The 20330-nt window shown below is 44.8% G+C and overlaps 1 protein-coding gene across 2 annotated transcripts in view; it reads right to left on the reverse strand.

Annotated features, from left to right (window-relative positions):
* cux2b (cut-like homeobox 2b) overlaps positions 1–20330 on the reverse strand; it is a 328835-nt gene that overhangs the window by 154357 nt on the left and 154148 nt on the right. For both annotated transcript variants that reach the window (XM_085961568.1, XM_085961567.1), the window contains exons 2-3: positions 15758–15868; positions 10191–10238 (exon numbers count right to left, since the gene is read on the reverse strand). In XM_085961568.1, the coding sequence (XP_085817694.1) occupies positions 10191–10238; positions 15758–15868 (159 nt within the window). The remainder of the gene's footprint in view (positions 1–10190; positions 10239–15757; positions 15869–20330) is intronic.

Here is a 20330-nt window from a genome sequence, read left to right on the forward strand (position 1 = left end):
AATCGAGTAGGGTAAGTTACGGGACTTTATGAAGTGGAACAGCCGCGTGACCCCTGGGTGGCAGAGGTCGTTGTGGAGGGTCTGTAGCCGATCCCCGGTGGCGCTGGCACACATCCCTCGTGAGAGGGCGTCAGGGGATTCGTTAAGGGCCCCTGGCCGGTAAATGATGTCGTACTCGAAGGTGGAGAGCTCGATCCGCCACCTAAGAATCTTATCATTTTTAATCTTCCCCCTCTGTTTATTATTGAACATAAACGCTACCGACCGCTGGTCGGTAAGTAGGGTGAAGCGTTTGCCGGCTAGGTAGTGGCGCCAGTGGCGCACTGCCTCCACGATGGCTTGGGCCTCCTTTTCCACGGAGGAGTGTCTGATCTCGGGCCCTTGGAGGGTCCTCGAGAAGAAAGCTACGGGCCGCCCCGCCTGGTTGAGGGTGGCCGCCAAGGCGAAGTCAGACGCATCACTTTCCACTTGAAATGGAGTGTTCTCGTCCACTGCCTGTAATGTGGCCCGCTCAATATCCTGCTTAATGCTTTTGAAGGCGGCGTGGGCCTCAGCAGAGAGCGGGAAAGAGGATGCTTTCAAGAGGGGGCGGGCTTTGTCGGAGTAGTTGGGGACCCATTGGGAATAATAAGAAAATAACCCCGGGCACCTTTTCAGGGCTTTGGGAGTGTTGGGCAGGGGCAGCTCCCGTAGGGGGCGCAATCGGTCGGGGCCTGGCCCGATTTCCCCATTCTCCACCACGCTGCCTAGTATGCAGAGGCGCGTGGTGTTGTAAACGCACTTGTCCTCGTTGTAGGTGAGGTTGAGTTTTTGTGCGGTTTTCAGGAACCTCTCGAGGTTCGAGTCGTGATCCTGCTGGTTGTGACCGCAGATGGTGACGTGTCGAGGTAGGGGAAGGTTGCCTGCAAGTGGTGGTCATCGACCATGCGGTCCATCTCCCTCTGGAAGACCGAGACCCCATTCGTCACCCCAAAGGGGACTCTGAGGAATTGGTAGAGGCGTCCGTTTGCCTCGAAGGCGGTGTACGGGCGGTCCTCTGGTCTGATAGGGAGCTGGTGGTACGCTGACTTGAGGTCGATGGTGGAGAACACCCGGTATTGGGCGATTTGGTTCACCATTTCTGATATGCGGGGTAGCGGGTAGGCGTCTAGTAGGGTGTACCTGTTGATCGTTTGACTATAGTCGATCACCATCCGTTTCTTCTCGCTACCCCTTACCACTACCACTTGGGCGCGCCACGGGCTGTTGCTGCGTTCAATAATGCGCTCTTTCAGCAGCCTGTCTACCTCGGTCGCGATAAACCGCCTGTCCTCCCAGCTGTACCTCCTGCTTTTGGTCGCTATTGGCCGGCAGTTAGGGGTAAGGTTCGCGAATAGCGAAGGCGGCTTTACCTTCAGGGTAGCCAGACCGCACACTGTGAGGGGCGGCTGGGACCCACCGTACTTGAGCGTGATGCTTTGGTGGTTGCACTGGAAATCCAGGCCCAAGATCACGCTCGCACATAGGTTCTTCATGATTAATACTTTAAAATTATCATATACAGTTCCGTTAACGCACAATTGTACCGTGCAGTAACCCAGAATGGTCGATGTCTGGGTTTTATCAGCCATAGAGATGGTACCCTGAGTAGGGACCACCTTTAGGGAGAGTTGTTGTGCCAGTTCTGGGTGGATAAAGCTCTCCGTGCTTCCACTGTCAATTAAGCATTTAACCCCGCACCCGTTTACCTCGATGTCCACCATTGATCTGGATAGCGGGTGCGGCCTGGTCTGGTCCACTGTGACCGATGCCACTGTAGGGCCCTGATCGATACAAGATGGCGTCCACGCTGTCTGCTCACAAGATGGCGGACCCCACGAGGTCGGGCAAGATGGCGTCCAAGATGGCCGCTCCCACGGCGCACACGCGGCGGTGGCGGGTTTTCCGGCGGTTGGTTTTCCGGCGGGGTTCCCTCTGCACACCTTCCCGAAGTGCCCCTTCTTACCTCACTTAAAGCAGGTGGTGCCTTTCGCCGGGCACAGGTTTCTGGTGTGCTTTGGCTGCCCGCAGAAGTAGCAGTTGGGTCCCTGACGCGTCGCGGCTGTCGTAGGGCTTCTGGGGGGAGAGCGGGGCCCAGCCGGTGTCGGGCTGTCGGGCGGGGAAGATGCCTTCCAAGATGGCGGCGCCCTCGGTGCACACGTGGCGGCGTGGACGGCGCGGGCTGAAGAGTAGGCGTCCGAGTTTCTCTGGGCCACATCCAGGGATCGCGCGGTGTCCGCAGCCTGTTTCAGGTCCAACCCCGTTTTTTCCAGCAGTCTTTGCCGGATGTAAGTGGAGCTGAGGCCTGTGATGAAGGCATCGCGAACAAGCTCGTCAGTGTACACTGCGGCTTTTACATCTCGGCACTTGCAGTCTTTGCCAAGCATTTTCAGGGTGCTTAGGAACTCCTCCACCGATTCCCCAGGTCGCTGTGCGCGGGTAGCGAGCAGGTGCCTAGCATACACCTCATTCGTAGGCTGCTGGTAATGCGCCTTTAAGATGTCGCAGGCGGCCAGGTACGTCTCGGCGTCTTGGATGAGGGGGTAAACCCGGTGGCTTACCCAATTCCGCAGAATTCCGAGTCTCATCCTCGCAGCGTCCGTAGCGTCTTTGACGGCTGCGGAATTGTCCAGGAAGAATTCCATACACTCAAACCAGTGTCCGAAGCGTGCTGATGCGTCCGGAGCATGTTGATCCAAATCCAAACGTTCGGGTTTCAGGAGTTGATCCATAGTGTTGAAAAATAAGTTAATAAAATTGATGTGCCTCAATAATTCCGAGACTCGAAGTTAGCAGAACAAAAACAAGGCTTTTATTAACTTAGAAAGTAACACGTAAGAGAGAGAGATGTCTTACTTCTGGAGACTGAGGCCAGACTGAATATAAACGCAAGGAGATGATGTTGAATTTGGACAAGGCATTGGTTAGGCCACAATTCGGGTACCGTGTGCAGTTCTAGGTAGCCATTATTGGAAATAAAATACTGACGCCATGGAAAGAATACAGTGAAGTTTCACTAGAATGATACCAGGAATAAGAGGCTATAATTATGAATAATTAAGAAATTTATGAGGGACCTAACCGAGGTTTGCAAAATTATAAACGGTCTCGAGGGTTGCTGAATAATAAGAGACATGCACTTGATTATCAATAGAAGAACAAAGAGGAAGTTAGAAGAAATTGTTTGATAAAGATTATTTGTGGTTATTGTGGGATCTGTTGGTGGGGAGAAGATCGAGGATCAAAAGGGGACAGAGAGACTGGGGGAGAGAGAGAGACAGGGGAGAGAGAGAGACGGAGGGAGGAGAGAGAGAGACGGGGGAGAGAGAGAGAGAGACGGGGGGGAGAGAGAGAGACTGGAGGAGAGAGGGAGTCTGGGGGAGAGAGGGAGATGGGGGGGAGAGGGAGACTGGGGGGAAGAGGGAGACTGGGGGGAAGAGGGAGACTGGGGGGGAAGAGGGAGACTGGGGGGGAAGAGGGAGACTGGGGGGAAGAGGGAGACTGGGGGGGAAGAGGGAGACTGGGGGGGGAAGAGGGAGACGGGGGGGAAGAGGGAGACTGGGGGGGGAGAGAGAGAGAGAGAGACTGGGGGAGAGAGAGAGAAAGAGACGGGGAGAGAGAAAGAGACGGGGAGAGAGAGAGAGAAAGAGATGGGGAGAGAGAGAGAAAGAGACAGGGGAGAGAGAGAACGAAAGAAACGGGGGAGAGAGAGAGAGAAAGAGACGGGGGAGAGAGAGAGAAAGAGACGGGGGAGAGAGAGAGTAAGAGACGGGGGAGAGCGAGAGAGAAAGAGACGGGGAGAGCGAGAGAGAAAGAGACGGGGGAGGGAGAGAGAGAGATAGAGAGAGAGCAAGATAGAGATAGAGAGAGAGAGAGAGACAGGGACAGAGTGAGATAGAGAGAGGGACACAGGAAGACAGCGAAAGAGAGAGGTGAGGGTCCAGACGCGTGTAGTCCGTTCCTGGGGACTGAGCGACGGCCGTACTTTGGAACAACACAGGTGGAGGCGCAGCACATGTACAATGGCCACTGGAAGGAGGCTAAAGCAAACAAGTTTTAGGCCCTCAGTGAAACAAAAGTATGAGAATGCTTTCTTTAAAAAATTCAGAAAATTATTTAAAGCCGGAAAAAAAATACAGGAAAGTGATGTTGAATGTCCCGCGGTAAGTTCCAGTTACATTTTGCCAGGTGTTGTCCCCTTTTTGAAAGAGTCTATCAGGGTTGTTTAAATCATGTTATGAGAGAGGGGAAAAGTTGTGCCCCTGTTTGTACCTCAGAGTCTGTGAGAGGCAGAGGGAACGGCAGCAGAAAAAGAGGAAACAACATCTCCTAAACTGATCCCAACTCATCGCCAAGGCTGGGGATAACCTCACCGCCTTCTTAGGAAGTTTAACCACTTTATTCAGTTTCTTATTTGAGCTCTGTTTGGAATTGGAGTTGATTTTATTCTTTTTGTTGTATGTTTAATGACAGCGTTGAAGAGGGAAAGAGAAACTTGGAGCAACTCCTGTCAAAGCTGCAACGAGACTTAAAAGAATTTAAAGATTTTTAATGAACTTTTCACAAAAAATGAGTGTTAAACACACTTTTTTCCCCCCTTAAGTTTCGAATATGATTTTGGAAGAAACAGAAACAAAAATCAATTTTCCCCTCATCTAAACAAGTTTCAACCAGGTCTTGGAGCCCATACACTTTTAAAGAGGGTCTGAAATGCTTAAAACATTTTAAAATTGAAATTTCTCAATATTTGATTTTGTACAATTGACGGAAGTATTACACAAACATGCAACCATGCTGTTGAGGAGGGGCAGGGCAGGGGAGGATTTGTAGGAGTTACGTATTACTTTTTATTGACTTTTTAAAACTATTAAGACGTTTAGGAAGAGAAAGGGAAAAACACAAGCCATTTTGTTTTGTCTGTTGTTCTATAGTCCTAACAAGTTCCAGGAATAATGTAAATATAGATTTCCTCTTAAACGTTTAGTGGAGTGTTAATAGAAACCAGAGTTATGTAATGATGTATAAAAATTGCAGGAAGCTACTTCAGAAGAAACCACTATTTGTTTATTGAGACACAGAAAATACTTCGATGAAACTGATAATGTACAATTTCAATTTGGTATAAATGTTTTGAAATAGGAGATTAAAAATTGAGAGTACAATGAAGTTTGTTTCCCACTATTTAATTGGGAAGTACCTGTACCTAAAATAATTCAACACTTTTCATGATAAGAGCAGGGATTAATATTGTGGAGAATGTTTGAGAGGAAAACATTAGAAGCGAAATTCGTAAAAGTAACATCTTTACGTCAACATATTAGTAAACATTTCCAAGTCAGTCTGATAGGTTCTCCTGTCCAGGAAGAAAGATGAATGTTTATTTCTGTTAAATCATAGCTTTTCCTGCTTTTTGTTTTTAATTCGGTGATGCAAGTTGTGTATGTATTTTTCTGCACTTGTGAACAAGTGCTGCATTTCTGGCATGTTACATGGTGGGCTGCTGGGTCAAGAAGACAACGTTTGTTAATGGAAGTGATTGAAGTTGGAAATACGGATACCCGTTTTTGTTCAATTCTTTTTAATACGGTGAACTAAAGAACTACAGCACTTTATATTTGTTGGTTGTCTGGTTGCATTGTGATTAATATTCTAATTACTTATGTGGATGTACAGCACGTCAGTGCCATAGGAAAGCCGCTGCTCCTGCTGCTTGTGCAGCCATTGCTATAGTGACATGAGGGATGGACTAATATGTTGAAAACCTTAAAATTAATACAAATTGCACGAATAGATATGCCTCTTTCAGCTCACCTTGGGCTTTTGGATTGTTTGTCGATGCATAACTGTGTAACTAAGTGATGTTTCTGAAGTGATTATGCAGTTCTTTTATATCCCAGTCATTTCTGACAAGTAATTTTTTTTTTTTTTAAATAGAGTTTTTACATGACGAACTAAAAGCTTTTATTTAATTCTACTGTAAACAAACTTGCAAAATGAGCATGTAAATGACAAATGAGTTTCAATATAGTTAAGTGTGAGGTGGTGCATTTTGGCAGGAGGAATAAGGAGGCTACCTACTCCTTGGAAAATAAGAGTCTAAATGGGGTTGAGGTGCAAAGGGATCAAGGGATATAGATTCACAAATCATTAAAAGTAGCAACACAGGTTAAAAAAGCCATTAAAGTGCAAATAAAGCACTGGAGCTCATTTCTAGAGGAATAGAATTCAAAAGCAGAGAAGTTGTGTTAAACTTGTATAGAACCTTGTCTGATTGTCTCATGATTTGAGATGGTGGGGTGGCAATATGGCATTACTGTATATATGCTTTTAAGTGGTTGCTGCTGTTGTTGTAAAAGTTGTTGTTGTTTTAAAATTTGCTCACGGACGAAAAGGTCGCGCTCAGTACAAAAATTAATTAGAGGGAACATTGGTGGAGGCCCCCAGACAAAGAAGAGAAGAGAAAAATTGGCACACCAATATATATTGTATGAGCCAATAAGGGTTGTTTGCAGGAACTGAATCCCAGATGAGACGGAAACAAAATACAGGAAACTTTCTGGTATCCGGCACGGACGGGACCGACGTGGTGCCGGTTCATCAACAATTCCGGATAACCGAACGCTATAGTAAAAGATACGGAGCTCAGAGCTCCGTATAAAGCAACAAACCCCCAACAGCTTCAAAACAATCGGCACAAGTTGCAAGCGTCTCTGTAGCTTAGCAACAGCTTCAGCTACACCCTTGCACAGCAACAAATCAATTAAAAAAAGTAATTAAAAGTAAAAAAAGTTACCTGAACTGACTCCTGAATTTTGCCAGTAGATAGAGCGTTACGGTTATTTAGGGGCCGGTTAATCGAAAGTTTCCTGTATTAATTGCAACATTCTGTCCTTGCATTATCGAGTGACTCTGGGGTTCAGTACCACGTTAACCCCGGCAATGCTTAGGGGCCTTTCCCAGGCGCCCCGGGATCACGTGGGCCAGCCCAACAAATCAGAAAGGAGATTCCCATGATGCTTATGAGGGTTCCATTTACGTATGGAATCCCCATAAGCTCAATAGGAATCACCCAAAAAGCTGCATTATAACACTGAAATAAAAAATCATTCCATGTTTAAAATTAATTAAAATTAGACATTTAAAACAAAAAATGTTATTTTTTTTGAAAAATAAATTTAAACACTTTTCAAGGGGCTAAAAACAACACAAATGTATTTGACAGGTTTTTGAATGTTAAAATGATTGAAAAATATTTTATTTTAATATTTATTGTCACCCTTACGCCTGCTTTTACCGGGCGTAAGAGTTTCGCGGGCATTCGCTGGGCGGTAGCTGGGCAAATAGCCCGACTCTCCGCCAGCGAATGCCCATTCCCGGGGATGCGGAGGATCTGTCTTGACAGATCGCAAATTCCAGGTTTTCACGCATGTGCAGCCCATGCGTAAACCCAGAACTTGCGAGGCAATTACGGCAGCGTACGCACCTCGTACATGGTCATTGGTCCAGGAAAATCCGGGCCGTTAACTCTCTCTCCACAGATGCTGCCTGGCCTGCTGAGTATTTCCAGCATTTTGTGTTTTTATTTTAGATTTCCAAGCATCCACAGTATTTTGCTTCAATAACGTGGTAATTTGTGGGTTAGCACCAGGGGTACAAAATGACCAGCCTAGCCAGTGGCAGGGTTAAAGTGTGGAATAACATGTACATAAAAATATGGGGCAGGCCTTAAGATGCAAGACAACAGCTTTCTAATATTATAGCTGGATTTCCTTTCATCATGAACAGAACGAAATTCTACAGCGAATGAATACAAATGGTAGGAAAGTTGTAAATGGCTCTTGGTTGAGCAAGAGTTGAGCCGGTTGAGCAGGTTGGGCCTATACTCATTGGAATTTAGAAGAATGAGAGGTGATCTTATCGAAACATATAAGATTCTGAGAGGGCTCGACAAGGTAGATGCAGAGAGGATGTTTCCCCTCGTGGGGAAATCTAGAACTCGGGGGCACAGTTTCAGAATAAAGGGTTGCCCTTTTAGAACCAAGATGAGGAGGAATTTCTTCTCTCAGAGGGTTGTAAATCTGTGGAATTCTCTGCCCCAGAGAGCTGTGGAGGCTGGGTCATTAAATACATTTAACGCGGAGATAGGCAGATTTTTGCAAGATAAGGGAGTGAAGGGTTATGGGGAGCGGGCGGGGAAGTGGCTTTGAGCCCTAGATCAGCCATGATCTTATTGAATGGCGGAGCAGGCTCGAGGGGCCCAGTGGCCTATTCCTGCTCCTATTTCTTATGTTGCTTATGTTCTTGGAGACAGCAGTCACCTCAGAGACTAACTTTATTTTTAAACAAGATGCCCAGGAGACCAGCTATACTGTGGGAATGTTAGAGCTGAGTGTTCCGGTTAGGTTCGACAGTTAATTTTGTGAAAAAATGCACCTTCTGCAATTTCTCCCTGTCAGTGATTGCACTGGAGCTTCACAACATTCCACCTCGAAGTATTTTTTTTTAAAGGGGCCACTGTCTTCATGAAAAAGTGGGCAACAATTTTATTTGATTTGGGGAGGAAGGAAGAGTAAAAGCTGTATCTCTTTTCATCGCAGTGTTGCCATGTACAAGTGATGGAACAATTGGCCCTGAAATTGCGGTCTCTGTGACGACGTACTCTGAGTATACCATCATAATCCATTTGAAAGGCCCCACAATTTCCGGAGCTCCGCATGCGTGAAATCCGGAATTTCTCCGGAACTTGCAATCTGCCAAGGTACGCCTTGACAGATCATCCAAACCGCCTGAAAAATTAGTATTGCTGGCACAGACTTGGGATATTTGCCCAACAACTGCCCAGCAATTGCCCACGCAACTCTTATGGCTGGTAAAAGCAGGCGCAGGGCCTGCTTTCATCAGCGTAAGGGTATATATAAGGCTTAAATAAAACATTTAAAAATTCAAAATTATGCACATACTCTTCAAATGAATTTATGCAAATATTGTAAGATGTTTAAAATTATTTATCAAAAAATTTAATTTTTTTGAGGTTGGTGCAATGGAGGAACTTATGAATAAAATTGCAATTCAGTACATTTATAATTATTAAAATTCTGTACATTGCATAATTATTTGGGGATTCTATTGCATATCATATGGGGATTCTCATCGTAAATGATTGCAATGGAATCCTCCTTTGTCATTGGAGGACCGGGCCCATTTGATCCCAGGGATGCTTCCGAACCGCCCAAGTCCCTGGGATCCATGGGCCTTTACGCTGTGGTCCGCCTGGAGGCTCGAGACCAGAGCTCTCCGAGGCCTGGACACCAGGAGGTGCTTTTGGAACAGTTTCGCGGGTCGGAGGAGTACTCCGGAGGTACGCCTCTGACCACAATTTCTAGGCCAATATACCTTGATGAAATCTTTCACAATATATGATTGTGACCAAATAAAAACAGTATTGTGCTAAAAAGCTAGGACGAGTGCTGAAAGAAGTGGGGTTGGGGGGTCCAGGGTGGTGGCTCTTTCATGAAGATGGGGCTTCTTTAAAGAAAATAATTATATTTCAAACATTTGGATTAGTAATTTTTTCACCCCAAGACTTTTTTTTCCAATTAGCAATAGCTACAACATGCGAGGAAAGAAACAGGCAAAAACTAAATAAAGAAAAATATTTAAGGAAAATTAGGTCGACGTCACCAAGAACAGCAAAATTGCAGGTTTGTAACAGTCAAAACACCAGAGGCAAGATTAAGCCAATCAACAGTAACAAATGTAAGCTAAGGGCTAAGTCAAGGAGAGAGCAAATCATGATATTTATGAGGAGGAGTCTTGGATATGATCTTAAGGGCTCCGAAGGATCAGCCTAACAAAAGGAACAAGTATCTGGGACAGATAATGAGGCCGACATACCTAGCGGAGGATTAAAATATGAGAGGAAGTGATAGGACCAGCAAGGGGAATGTCTGGTTGGAGTACGGACCTGGCTCCGTAGTGAGATGGAAGGGGGCTTATTCCTCGTAAAAGCAACTTTATTTTGTTGAGTATATATCTGGATAAAAGCTTACTTTTGACAAAAATAAAACTTTTGAAAAGACTTATTGGAATTATTTCATGCTATCTTGTCCAAGCAGGCCTTCACTTAAAGGAGTAAAACTTTGTGAACATCTTAAATATTTGGAAAAACGTACCTCAGCCTGGAAGCTCTTTAGGAGAGGTGCCACCATTTCTCTAATCTCCTGAAATAAAAATTGTACAGTTTAAAGGTAAAACTTAAACTTGCCACAATGCTCTCTGCACAAATCCACCCATGCAACTTAGATCAATTGGACCCAATTTTCCACCAAATACATTTGGGCTAATGATGCATGTGCCAACAATAAAATTATTTTCTCAGTGTGGGCCACAGCGCCAATAGTGGGGTTGGGGGCGGAGGATGAACAAGAGGCTAGAGTTAGAGGTACGGAAAATTCAGAGGGCTTCAGGAGGTTACAGAGATAGCGAGGGGCAAGGCCACGAGGGGATTTAAACACACGGGTGAGAATTTTAGATTTGAGACGCTGGGGACCGAGAGCCAATTTTGTCAGTGAGGACAAGGGTAACGGGTCAATGAGAATTGGTGCAGGGTATGATACAGGTAGCAGTTTTAGATGAGCTGAACGTTATGGAGGGTGTAGACCACTAGAATTGTTCAGTCTGAGGGATTCAGCAGCAGATGAGCTGATGCAGGGGCAGAGGTGGAAGTAGGCGGTCTTTGTGATGGAAAGAATATGGGGTCAGAAACTCAGTTCAGGTTTGAATAGGATGCCAAAGTTGCAAAGAGCCTGGTTCAACCTGAGACAGTGGCCTGGGAGGGGAATGGAATCGGTGACAAGGGTACAAAGTTTGTGCTGGGGTGGGGGGGGGGGTGGGATGGTGAGGCGAAGCCGATGACTTCAGTCTTACCAATGTTTAGCTGGAGGAAATTGTGGTTCATCCAAAACTCGACAGGAACCCATTTGAAACATGAATCATCTGCCTCTGCTGAATGATGATGCTTGGAGGATTTGTACCATGAGTATAGCTCCCAGCCACCAGTGTATGTGGAGTTAGTGCATGGTATGACATCTTAAAAAAACCCACATTAAATAAGTCTCCTGTTTACTGATCTATAGATCCCATCCCAAGAAAAGCAGCTGTGCACACTACATACACCAGGGGGTGAGTTAAGCATCCTGTTTCAGTTTAAACCAACACAAAGAGGGGTTTGCACTTGAGGTCAGGATAACCCACCACAAGTAGGCAGGCAGGGAGAATATCAAACCACTATCCCACTGCTCTGAATTATGATCATTAGATCAACAGATACATTACACACAACAGCGGAAATACACAGTAGTAGAATCACTCATTTAATCACTCCAGCCTTGCACTCTTTTGTTCTTTCCTCCCTTCCCCCCTGCACCTGCTTAAAACCTGTTACGTCTGTAACTTTTTCCAGTTCTGACAAAAGGTCATCGACCTGAAACGTTAACTCTGTTTCTCCCTCCACAGATGCTGCCTGACCTGTTCAATACTTCCAGCAATTTCTTCTCCTTGTCCGATCTATGTGTGGTAAAGGAAGATAAGCCTGTGGGGGAAAGAATGGCGAATAGATGCCACTGTATGGGAAAAGGACAATAACAGCATTAGAAGTTGAAGCCTGGCCCTCAAATTTGATAAGGAACCCTCAGTTTCTAAAACTAACATCAAACATCCTGAGCTGAAATTGCACCAGCACCATCACAACAAATCCAACTCATGTTTGGCTCGCTCCATGTGCTATTGTGATGGCCCCTTAAGCTTCGCCATCAATGACTCTCAAATTCATTACATGGAGGAGGAGAATAATACTAATAATGATATTTTTTTCTGTGTATGTATGAAGGTTTTAAAATGGTCTAATTCTGACAAACTATAGATGCACCCTGTATACGTCCTTCCAAGGAACTTTATAATACTTTCATTCTACATGCCATGCATATCTTGGTATTAAACATCAACATGGTATCAAATGTGAGGAAGCCGTGGAAAGCTTTGAAAATAGACAAAATACAGAATAATTCGGTCTATTCTATCGACTTAAAGATGTTTAATTAATAAAATTAATACCACACCAATAACTTAACCTGTATTAAGCACCTCTACCTTGTGGCCATTTCTGTATAATCCATCTAAGGTAACAGAAACACTGCAGGTTTTCAGATTAAAGCCATCGCTATTTGTACTGACCTCTGTTAAACAATGGTTTAACTGTACACTCCCATTATGTGCTTTGGATGGCTCTCCAGTACAGAAGTAGTTTCCTGAATTTTTCTTTTAATTGTTAATTTTGAAATGTTTACCTCTATACAAATAAACCTTCCTTTAATACAATAACAAAGAAAATTGTTCAACACCACTTCCTGAAAGAACGACTTGCAGCAAAAACTTTCTATCCACTACTCCCTCATCAACTCTCCAAAGAGGCCTCAATTAAGCAGAAGTTGACCGTTCAAAAATCTGGGTCAGCTTTATCTAGTTTCCACAACCTTTCTGGCCAAAGCCCCTCCCAAATACAATTCATGCTTAACTTTTCTTAAGGATTGAAGTCACGTCATTCCACCCACCCCACTCTCTACAAAATCCTTTGGCCATTGTGAAAAACACTCAAAAGAAAAGCTGTTAAAACTAAACCACTGCTTAAAACTAGCAGCACCTCGGTAAGAAATGAGCAGAAATCACGCTCTCCAAGTACAGCAGATTCACACATGCAATGACTGTTCCATATAACTCAATACTTCATGTTCGGTCGTCGTCACTTTAAAAAAAAATCCAAGCTCTTCACTATGCACAATATTGTTGTTCTCTTTGGCACCTGTACAGCATTAATTTCTACATAATATGCTTTTTCAGGCAAGGACCAAACTAAACAAGCCTTCTGGATCAACAGGGTTCACTGTGGAATCGTTTTCAAAACAGGTCTAAGCAGTCTGAAATGACAATCGCTTGAGTCAAAGAAACATAATGATGCACACTAGTTATTCAATTCCAGCTTTCCACTCCCACACAGGAGCTCAGTTACCATCACAGAACAATGATGTAACAGAAAAACATCAACTCCTTAGTGATGCAATAAACCATCTCCCGAAAGAGCTATTAAATAACATCAGGTCAATGGACAGGGGGCATTAGGAGCACAGTACTTTTATCATAGATCCAAACTAAACAGAAATAAAGTTATAGCTCGCTTGTACTCCTAACACCTTCTCCCTTAATGAAGCTCATGTGAACTGGCAACAAAAGTTATCCATTCCAAAGACCATGGCAACAATCCTGCACATGGCCTTTCACGTCATTCTATTGAGAACCTTAGCTTTCAAGATATCACCAAATGTTGTGCACCCTCACCAGAATAAATTGGATTAAACTGAACCCATCCAAAAATGTAAGTTAACTTACTTATCCCAATACCCACCATTCTTTTCAGGGTGTTAACAAGGTAATGGAGGGGACAAGGGTTTGGGTTGTCAGCACGAGCTTCCCCAATGGCTCAGTTGGTAAAGACAATTGTAACTGAGCCGTATAGGAACATAAAGGAAGGTCCCAGTTCAATTCCCAGTCTGTGCTGTTAACTGAATCCAGCCAGCGTGGCAGTGGGAGCACTGTAATTGGCCTTAGTTCCCTGGGCCAAGAAGAGAATAAGCTAAGGGTCCTGATCACTATCCAGTGATCCTTGCTAGAAGGTGGCCTAGTGGTTAGCACTGTTGCCTCACAGCGCCAGGGACCCGGGTTCGAATCCGGCCTCGGGCGACTGTCTGTGTGGAGTTTGCACATTCTCCCCGTGTTTGCGTGGGTTTTCTCCGGGTGCTCCGGTTTCCTCCCACAGTCCAAAAATGTGCGGGTTAGGTTGATTGGCTATGATAAATTGACCTTTAGTGTTAGGGGGATTAAATACGTGGGGTTACAGAGATAGGGTGGGATATGTGTTGGTGTAGGGGTTACGGGGATCGGGTGGGATATGTGTCGGTGCAGGCTCGATGGGCTGAAATGGCCTCTATCTGCACTGTGGGGTTTCTGTGATTCTGTGTGACACTAATGTGATGCCCCATCAGTTGGATCAACTGCCTGGTTAAGCTCAGACATGAAGCGTAGTTACTTGGACCCTGCACCTTTGGGATTGTAGCCCAGCATCAGTCAGCTCCGTCAGGAGAAGGGAGAAAAGAGAAAGAATATCAGCAAAAAGAAACAATAATTTAAAGATAGCTCAATTGGTTCAAGAGAGTGAAGCTTTGAAATAATGGCCATCAATTGCTGCTGCAGAAACCGCAATGACAGTCAGGGAAGCAAGATCGGAAGCAACAGATAGAGTCAGAATCCTAAAAGGTGAAGTAACTGAACAAATCCAAGTCTGAGCATCATTATTCCACTGAAACACTAAACTGGATACCTGACAAGAGTCCAATTTAAAACGTTTGTGAAAAGCATATATTTTGAAGTTACTGATCCATAATAACAGTGCCATTGGCAGGTGAGGCAAACACTGCACAAAAGACAAAACTTTTCTTTTTAAATGAAGGGTAAATTTTAAAGTCCATTTTTCACTTTTTCTCCCTAATTTTCTCCCTTCCCTTCCTTGCTTTCCTGAAGACAGGGTACAACTCCACTGCCCTCTGGCACCCACCAAAATGCTCATTATTCCTGCGGGAGCCTTGGTGGTGAGTGTTGTTGGGCTATTTGACCGAGTGGGGGGTGGGGGTTGTGGGGGGGGGGGGGGGAAAGACTGTGAACCAATCGCCTCCCCAACAGAGACCTGCATTGATTGGGGATCGAATCTAAAACCTTCCTGCTTGCATGGCTCAGCTACTCACTGAATCCATTCACCAAACCACTCGGGGAGCGTATTCCCCATTTATTTTTTTTAGGATAACCAAGGTTGGTTGACCAGGAGACATACTCCAGTCAACTTCAGGAAGTTTCAAAACATATAGGCCTAGAAATTCATTAAGGCGCTGCCAGCTTTGCGCCCAGTTAACGCCTAAAGAGTGATTTTGCGCCAGAAATGAGTTTGCGCAGATATTCAGCGCAGCGGTATTGGCGGCGGTAGCCGTTAGCGCTGCGCCGGCACCGATGACGTCATCGGTGTGCGCAGTGCCCCGGTTCCGCCCCGATCCCCATATTTAGTTGCGGCCGCAAACAGCGACCAGAAAACGGGGCCGTCCTGCTGCCTTAGTGGGGCGCTTTAAAGCGGAAGGTGCGGCCGGCCGCTTTTTCGGCGGCCGCCTGCCCGCACCTCCTTCCCCGGCCTCCTCCACCCCCCCCCCCCCCGCGGCATTGCCGGCTGCTTTCCGCGAGCCCGGCACTTCTCCGTGGTGCCGGGCTCATTTGCCGGCACTATCCAGCGGCGATCTCCCCGTTGCAGGCAGCTCCCCCTTAAGAGGAGGAGGCCTGCAGTACCACAGCCTGCCGCTCCGCAGCGGCTGGCGCAGCGGCGCCAAGAGCGCTGATATTCAGTGTCAGCGCCCCAAGCGGAGGCGGGCACACCCTGGTATAGCACCCGGTTCCGAATTGGGGCGCTAACAATGAATATCTGACTATTGCTATAGGCTTCCCGCCCAGCGCTAACTTTTGGGCGCTAGCCAGCTGGCGGGGCCATAGTGAATTTCTAGGCCATAGTTAAAATTAAAGTTCCCATTCCGTTTTAGTCTTCCTGAAATATAAAGGATCAGCTAGCTAAATAAACTGGAGTAGCATGCTGTACCTCTGGTACATTTCTTTTGAATTCTCTGCTCAGTTCTATTAGATGCTTGTGAGATTGTTCGCTCTCCTCCTGTCGAGCTGCTAGCTCTGATGCGACCGAGTTCAGCTCCTTCTGCGGACGAGATAAGAGAGATGGCAAGTTATTATCGAGGAGGTCAAAAGCCTGCTTAAAAGTTTATCACAAGCTAAGTTGGAACTGCTGTCAACTGCGAGCTGCCAAGAAGGATTAGTAGCAGAATGAGAGTATGAGCCACGAGTCAATGAAAGGCTTTTAGATAATCAGATATTTCAGATAATCGATCTTCACCTGCAGAGATTTTCCACTATTCGAAATTACCAAAGGTTAAAAGGGCTTCAAAGATTAAAGTTAATTGAAATCACTGAAGCCAGGCTCGTTGATACTTTTACGTACAAAATATCAGATGTAAAAAGCATTCTCCAAACAAGACTTTCTAAACAAACTTACTACCTTTTGCAGCTCGCTCAATGGGTCACGGTGATTAAATCCATGAGTAATTAAAAGGTCCAATCCGCGGTCTGTGTCGAGTCAGCTGATCTCAGTCGGGGTAGTGGCACAGGCATTACAATTGGCCTCAGTGCCCCGGGTTAGGGAGAAGAAAATCAATCAGGGTTCCCACTCCAGACCCAGTGACTCCTGTGGAAGCTGAAGGTGAGGAGAGGGCAGGGTCAGACCCGACTGGTTGAATGCCTGCCGATTCTCACCGCCAAGGCTCATGCAGGAGGATTGGCCATCTGGGTGAGGTACCGGAGGGCATCGAGCGCCCTTGGAATTGTACCTCAGCAAGGAATCAACACTTGCAAGAGAGATGGAGAGGGGAGGAAATTGGTGCAAGGGGTGTGGGAAGAAAAAAACAAAAGCACAGAAACCCACTAATATATGTATTAAAAAAATCTTTTCAGATGAAAATAGTTCATAAATTTCAACTTCACACAATTTGGGAGAAAATGTCATTCAATTCTATGTTGTGTTTCTTTGTGTGCACCATATTGAAGCATATTGGCATTATGAAATATTTATAAAACATATGAAAATGTTCCGTTATCATTTGCATCAACTGCTAAACACAGTAGGATCAGGAATTATATGACAGATTAGATGGTTCAAACTATAGAAACAAAGTGAAATTCAAATTTAACAAAGGAATCAATCATAAGGAATGTCATTTTATGTCAGAAACAGGAATTTAACAGTTGTAAAATACAGTAGTTCAATTTTCTGTAAATTGCTTTAAAATGTGAACGTAAAACATCCTCATGTCTCTGTTGTCTCCACGGATGTTGCCTGACTTGCTGAGTTTTTCCAGCATTTTCTGTTGTTATTTCTCATGTCTCTGTTGCTTGAGGAGCTATATTAAAAATGTAATTCCTATTATGTCAGTTTATCACAATTGAGCTAATTTCTTTTGAAGTCTCAATTGTCAACTGCCTTTCTACATGATTAAGTTTCCTTTCCATATTTTTATCTGGGAAGTGGCAAGTAATATTTTTATCGATGAAGTTATATTGATAATTGATCCAAATGTAGGTGTTGGTCTGAGCAATATTGAATAGTTCCTGTTAATTCTGATGTGAACATTCTGAGAAACATACAATTGTAAATATTCAATATAAAAATCAGTGAAAAGGATCAGTTTTATGGCATTAGTCTTCCAGTTACAATTCAGGAGTGTTTGCAGTAATCTGTTTAGATGAGTAAATTATCAATTTTCTGAAATCAGTATTATTCAGTTAAACAGGAAGTACATTAGCCTTTATAGATATATTATACACAGTGCTGGATGGGAGATTTTTTTTTTTTTTTTTTTTAAAGACACAACATTCAGACTACCTACTACATGTGAAGCCCTTTCATGCAAACATCAATACTCCAGAAACACAGCTTGACAGGAAAGTTTTAAGCCTGTTCATTATATGCCATGGCAACATCGCACACCATGCATCTATTAAGCTATGTATGAAGTTACAAGGTGTGAAATGAATTCAACTATAGATAATTACTGGCAGGAAATCAGATGACTAAAAAGAATTAATGAGTAAACTGTATAAAGATGTAAGCTTGGCAGATTAAAAATTAAAATCAGCATTAAGAGTGAGCGACATTAAAAGAAAATCCTTCAAGGGCTTGCCCAATGGCTCAATGAGTCCATCCAGTGAATAGCTGACCAGCAAGTCCCAGGTTTGATCCCTGCACAATGTTGAGTTCGCTGATCTCAGCCAGGTTTGTGCTAAGGACCTACAATTGATCTTAGTATCCCTGATATGGAAAGCTGAGGGAAAAAAATCAGTTCCCTCCTTCTCATCATTATGCAGCAAGCCCTGCTGGAAGTATACACATGAATATCAGGTGAGCACACAACTGGACTCAGCTACTATGTCCCCCAAGATGGAATAGTCTACCGACAATCACAATTAAGACGCACACGTGACGAATGGACACTTAGGTGAAGTACAAGGGTGATGGGTACCCATAAACCATAAATCAGCAAGACGTTAATGCCTTCAGAAGAGGGGTGGGCAGAATGAGAGCTCTCTTAAAGAACAATACTCTCCCTCTTAAGGCAAGTTCTCTGATTCACAAGCCAAAACAATGGCGTTTGTTCCTACTGAAAATAAATGGCAACCCATCCACAGCCCCACATTCTTTCTTTTTGTGCTGCAACTAATTGCAATCAGCAGCAGATATCTGACACAGTGACAGCATCAGCAAAATTGTTGCTGAGAGCACAGAATCTTTGTCTAAAAATAATCAGACATTCCGTGCACTGCTGTTTGTTATAATGGTAATCGATGCTGGAGGCTTTGGATTCCATCAATTTATAGATCTCCACTATTCTGCCTAGTGATTGTGTTCTGCACATGCTGCCAAGCCAGCGCAGGGCACTGTATGATTAAGATAAGCCCAGATCCTATTCAGACATTCCTTATCAGCTCTACTTCTCTGCAATGCAAAGATGGCTTGAACACCTAAAGATTAGTTCACCAGCTACGATGTCAAATTTAAGGGTATTGATCAATAAATCAAATCACACGAAATCAATCAGCCAATCAGACAAGCCGAGCAAATGCATTATTGCTGCTTCCCAAAGGCGGCAGCCGGATTCCATCTAAACAGCATTTCCTGGCGCTCTGCCAACTACTCGTCCGTCTAATAGACTCCACAGTAGACGAACACAAACCCAGCAGAACAGCAATAAATTTCTCATCAAATAGCAGATACAGACATGAGATGAACATCTGCTCTGCCCTGACAGAGCTCTTGTGCTCGTCTGAAATAAATGGTATCTGCAAACTGTGTCTGACAGACCACCCCAAAGGCAGCCGCACCTCGACCAAAGCAGCGTGTCGGAATATTTCGTGGGTTATTTCAATCAGTTAATTTAAACTGACTTCACACTTCTTCCTTCCAAAGTTGAGTCAAATTTGAACAGTAGCCAGATCCAGGTGGTCAATAAACAGACCATCGAGGGAACCTGTACTACTCAGGCAGCCTACACAGACCTTCTTATAGTTCCCATTAAACAGTGATGACCTAAAAAAACAAACAAATACTGTAATGTGCTTACCAATAAGACCCAAGAGCACTACAAAAGACTTCGAACAAATTGCTTCCTACTAGGAATGGACTTGATTGATTAAAGGAGCTGTTATACTGAAAGTTGTTCTGTAGTAAATTCAGTACAAGTTCAGCCACGGTGCTGTAAAGTTCACAGAGTAAACCTTCACACTGGTACAGAAGAAAAAAAAAATCAATCATCCACCAGAATGTAACTTCCATACACCGTGGTACGTACCTGGTGCACGTGAACCTAGCCTTGATGCAATTCTGCACCTTAGATCTGTACTGCTCAACGCTAGGCAATGAAGAGTGCTGGTGCGGTTATAAGGTGCAATATGATATCGCTTCACTTCTGTCTCTTCAGGGCACCTGCTCAGTTCATTTCTAAAGGTCAGCGCTGGTTTGGCCACAACTGGAGTATTGCGTCCAGTTCTGGTCACCACACTTTAGGAAGGATGTAAAGGCCCTTGAGAGGGTGCAGAGGAGATTTACCAGAATGGTTCCGGAGATGGGGGGATCTTAGCTACAAGGACAGGTTGGAGAAGCTGGATTTGTTTTCATTAGAGCAAAGGAGGTTGCGGGGTGATTTGATAGAGGTGTACAAGATTATGATGGGTTTGGATAGGCTAGAGGGGGAAAGGCTGTTCCCACTAGTTGATGGTATAAGGACTAGGGGACACAGATTTAAGGTTCTGGGCAAGAGATACAGGGGGGATGTGAGGAAAAAAATTTTTAGACAGCGAGTGGTGAGGACCTGGAACTCGCTGCCGACAGAAGTGGTGGAAACGGAGACACTGGGGGCTAAAAATTGAGTAGCGCCAGTAGCGCCCTGGAAAAATTAGCGTCCCCGCGCCGGAAATTGAGTGGTTGCGCCCCAAGAGGGAAGCAGGGTGCTACTGGAAGCGCCCCGCATCCCTCTTGGGGCGCTGTGAGTCAATATTGCGGCGTTATGTGCCGCAGCGCCACATGCTGCGGCACGTCGCGCCGCGGTATTACA

Source organism: Somniosus microcephalus, chromosome 19 (assembly GCF_052327205.1).
Source record: "Somniosus microcephalus isolate GS21.2 chromosome 19, FLI_Smic_1.0, whole genome shotgun sequence".
NCBI lineage: Eukaryota > Metazoa > Chordata > Chondrichthyes > Squaliformes > Somniosidae > Somniosus > Somniosus microcephalus.